At 30.0% G+C, this 4,883-nt stretch overlaps 1 protein-coding gene across 1 annotated transcript; it reads right to left on the bottom strand.

Annotated features, from left to right (window-relative positions):
* Nucleotides 1-1,597: 1,597 nt before the first annotated feature.
* LOC127103569 (zinc finger BED domain-containing protein RICESLEEPER 2-like) lies at nucleotides 1,598-3,831 on the bottom strand. Its single transcript, XM_051040820.1, has 4 exons — nucleotides 3,607-3,831; nucleotides 2,590-3,517; nucleotides 1,730-2,472; nucleotides 1,598-1,636 (listed from the first exon to the last, which is right to left on the bottom strand). The coding sequence occupies exons 1-4, from the start codon at nucleotides 3,829-3,831 to the stop codon at nucleotides 1,598-1,600; spliced, it is 1,935 nt and encodes a 644-aa protein (XP_050896777.1).
* Nucleotides 3,832-4,883: the final 1,052 nt, after the last annotated feature.

Here is a 4,883-nt window from a genome sequence, read left to right on the forward strand (position 1 = left end):
ATTTATACAGGCTTTCTGGATCTAAGGTTTTGGGAATCCTAAGAGGAAATAATGGCCCCCCTTGACTAGGGGAGACTGTTAACTAACTACTTTTCAGGGAGTCGTGGTATGACTCTTTCTCATATAACTAATGGGAGAGAACATAAATATACGTATCTCCTCCCCCAAGGGCGAGCCCCTACGCTTTGTGAAGATATCTCCCAAGCGATGTCATTAGGATCTACAACACAAGAAACACATTTTTGCACTCAATTATGACTAAAGCAATCGAAATCTTACATTCGACCATTGTATTATAATCAACATTTGTCTAAAACCTTCTACAACTTACACAGTTGAAATCCATGCATATAATTTATTTTATATTGTGATATAGATATATTGTTCATCGATTTTGGAATAACATCATTGTAATTCATTTACAATTATTTGTCCCATATCCTCTCAAAAACTAAACACCATGTCCTTTTATGGTATACATAGATCTTCTTGGATCTAGTGATGAACATTATAATCAATTTTGGAACTTAGTATTTATGCTTTAGCGTATGATACATCTAGTGTATTTAGGGCTGGAAATGAGTCGAGTCGAGTCGAACCCGTCGTCAGCTCGACTCGACTCGATAAGAATTGGTTTAGCTCGAAACTCGACTCGAGTTCGACACAAACTTTTTTTTAAGCTCGAACTCGACTCGTTTTAAGTTCTTGAACAACTCGGTTCAACTCGTTAGGTTCAGTTTGTTTACTTCACTGACTAAAAAGTCATTTTTTAAAGTTTAAATTTTTTTATTATATTTGATATTTTAAATTATTCTTTTTAAAGGGAAAATATTAAAACAAAATAAAGCTTTCAAGAGATAAATTTAAAAGTCTAATTCAAAAACTATTCTTTTTGAGTTTAAGTTTGTCTCAAAAACTATTACAAATATAATAAAATAGTACAACAAAAACTATTAGAAATTGATACATTCCCATCACAAAATGATTATTCAACTTCAATCTTCATTACACCAACTGTCAACTGATTTACTGTCATAGCTAGTAAGGAAAGGATAACCTGCAAGATGGAAGATGATAATTTTTAAGCCAATTAAATTCATATATGAGAATACCAACACAACATGATCATGGTATGCTATGCTAAATCAATTACTTCTATAAATAAATTCATTTTAAATATATCACAAATAACAGTACCTTTAAAATATATCACAAATATCAGTACTTCATATATCACAAATAGCAGTACCTTAAATCAATTCTTTTTAAATTCATGAAATTTCTAGATTTATGTTACAACATTGGTATGGTTTGAACACCATATTAGAGCTCACAAATTAATATACATTGCAGCTACCTTTTAAATATATCACAATTAACACAATACTAGTTCCTCATATATAACAAATAGCAGTACTTTAAATGATTAATTCTTTTTAAATTCATGAAATTTCTAGATTTATGTTACAACACTGGTATGGTTTAAACACCCTATTAATTGTATGAGATGCTAACAACTAACAAGTAATAAAGACTAAATACACAATTAATTATACAACAATCTCACTCACCTGCATTGATAGCTCTCTATTTATCATCAGGGGAGTAATGTAATTTCTGTTTGCACTTGCTCCACCTATTAATAAAAAGAAGAATTTAGTTTTAAAAATTATCAATGCTATTTTTAAAAGTTTATATTATACTTAATAATCAAAAGAGAGCATATTACCTTAGGTTTGTTCCTAATTCCATGCAATATTCGAAGCCAATCACCACCACAAACTAAAGCTTCGACAGTAGATGAACTTAAAGAAGCTCGAAATGAATCGATAACTCTCCCTCCAGCGCTAAAGGTTGACTCCGAAGCCACAATAGATATTGGAATGGCAAGAACATCTGCTGCCATATGAGACAACACTCTATATTTTCCACAATTCAATTTCCACCATTCCAAGGCACAAAATGACATATGGCCGTTATCTTTAGGTTTGTAAGTTGACTCATTCAAATACTCTTCAATTTCAGATTTTACAGCAGGAATTGCTTGTTGTTCTTCGACATAATTCATTAACAATGACCACCCTGAGGATTTTTGTGACTCCAAAATAAGCCCATTTTGATCAACACCACTTCTACTAGATCCTTCTTCACTATGCTCACTAAGTATATCAGCATACTCTTTGTACATATCATCAAGCGCGATATGCATATTTTCTATATTTTTTCTAGCTTCAACTTCCGGATAAATTAAGGGAAAACACATGTTAACACCCATCATTTTGATCCTAGGGTCCAAAACAGAAGCAAGCGACATAACAAGATTACATTGGCTCCAATATTTATCAAATTTTCCCTTCATCGCTTTTGCCATTTCTTTCATAAAATCAAATTCATCTTGGATAGCTTGATCTAAAACTAGTTTGATTCGAAATACCTCAGCAAGATATAAGTTAGCAGTTGGATATTCACTACCTGAAATAATATTTGTAACAACATTAAATACCTCTAGCAACTTGGAAACTTTTTCAACCTTTTCCCAATCATCATCATCTGGAAGAGTTGTATAGCTTGGTTCTCAATCTTGAAAACGAGGGAATACTTCTTTGAAATGCATTGCAACTGACAACATTTGATAGGTGGAGTTCCAACGAGTAGGGCAATCAAGAATTAATTTTTTACCACCAAGCTTTAGTTGTTGAACTATTTGTGAGAATGTTTGCAACCTTGCTTCAGACTGATTGATGAACTTCACACTTTCACGCACGTCTTCAACTATTTTTGCTATTTTCCCAATACCATCTTGAACAAGCAAATTTTGTATATGCGCACAACAACGCACATGAAATAACTTTCCATCTAACACTAATTTCCGGTGCCTTAAAATCAAAACTTTTAACTCTTTCAAACATCTATCGTTGTAATGTGCATTATCCACTGACACATTAAATATTTTATTTTCAATACCCCAATCTTTAAGACACTTGAAGATAGCATCAGCAATATCAACACCACGCCGAGGAGGAGGAACATGAACAAAACTAAGAATGTGTTTCTGCAAAACCCAGTCAGCATCAATGAAATGGCCAGTTAACACCATGTATTCTATCTTCTGATTTTGTGACTTCCGTAAATCAGTGGTCAAACAAATCTTATTTACTGTCCTTAAAGTAGACTTCAACTTTTTTCTTTCAGCTTCATAAACAGCAATACAATCATTCTTCAATATCTTCCGACTAATTTTCTCATATGAAATATTAGAACACTTCATCATAAAATGAAAACCTTCTTCATCAACAATACTAAATGCATGTTCATGCATCATAATCCAATGTGCGGTGGCTTCTCGTTGTCTTTCATGGTCATATTTACCTCCTGAATTCATTAGTAGTGGTCCAGAAAGCTTCTCATCAATCTTGCTTTTTGCTGGCTGAAAGTTTAATTTTTTTTTTGTGCTACTAGCTTCTTGTAAACATGACATGTTTGTTTTAAATGCCTCATCAAATGACTGGTTGATCCACTAGCAACAACAAAATAATTGTTTTGACAGTGTATACATTGCCATTTTTTTCCATTCTTTAATTCCACTTTTTTGAAGTGATCCCAAACTAGAGAAGTTTTCTTCCTCTTGGACTTTTGAATAACAATATCACTGCTCTCAACATTTTCTTCATTCACAACTTCATTTGCCGGTGTTGATTCATTTGTTAGTGGTTCTTCATTAGTATTTGCATTTAAATCAATGATAGGATTCAATACATTTAAACACTTTTCTCCATCTTTTGGTGGTGATTGTGAATCTCCCAATGATTCAAGTGAGGTACTGTATGACATATCTACAATAGAAAAATAAATAAAACCACAAGTTCCATTAAAAAAATCATTAAAATTTTTAAATAGAACATAATAAAAAAATTCTCATAACAGAGTTATATATTTAGTTCAAACCAAGAAAAATAGATTCAGAAAGAACATATACAAAACAAAGAAAATAAATAAAATCCTCATAACAGAGTTATAGTTCATTATATACATGAAGAACATATTCAACATATTCAAAACACAGTAAAAAATGACAAAGCTACTAAAACAATCAGATGATGAGAATAATAATATTTACCTCTATTGAAAAAAATTGTTGAATCTGAAAGAAAGAGTTAAAGTTTTTTTTCTTCGGAATAGAGAACAAAGACTGAAAATACGTAATATGAAGGATGAAGGAAGTTCTCTAAAACCTAAAATCTAAAAAGGAATACTAAAGGTTTTGCTTTTGGAAAATGCAATACTAATAAATGGGCATATTTAAAATCTTAAAAATAGTTAATAATAATAATAAAGTCAAAAATAATATAAAAGGATACAAATTAAATCATATAAATTGTACAATATTTAAAAAACGTTATTTTTAAAGTGATAGTTTAAAAAACAAATTTAGAAGTAGTTTAAAATGACACTTTAAAATTAAAAGTCACGGTGCATTATATTTTTTTTTTGAGTTAGAAGTATTTTACTTTGTATAAAAAAATGTCACAAGTATTTTTTAAAATATTTAATTTGATAAGTTAAAAGGTTAAAATCTATACATTATTTTTTTAAATGATACTATTGAGATATATGATTTAAATATATATATATATATATATATATATATATATATATATATATATATATATATATATATATATATATATATATATATATATATATATATATATATATATATATATATATATATATATAACCGAGTCGACTCATGAACCTAACGAGTCGAACTATACATAGCTCAAGTTCAACTCATTTATTTTACGAACTTAGTTTTGAGCTCAAGTTCGACTCATTTGATTCATGAACCAAGTCCAACGAATTAATTATCGAATCGAGTCTCG

This window comes from Lathyrus oleraceus, chromosome 7, assembly GCF_024323335.1.
Source record: "Lathyrus oleraceus cultivar Zhongwan6 chromosome 7, CAAS_Psat_ZW6_1.0, whole genome shotgun sequence".
In the NCBI taxonomy this organism is placed as follows: Eukaryota; Viridiplantae; Streptophyta; class Magnoliopsida; order Fabales; family Fabaceae; genus Lathyrus; species Lathyrus oleraceus.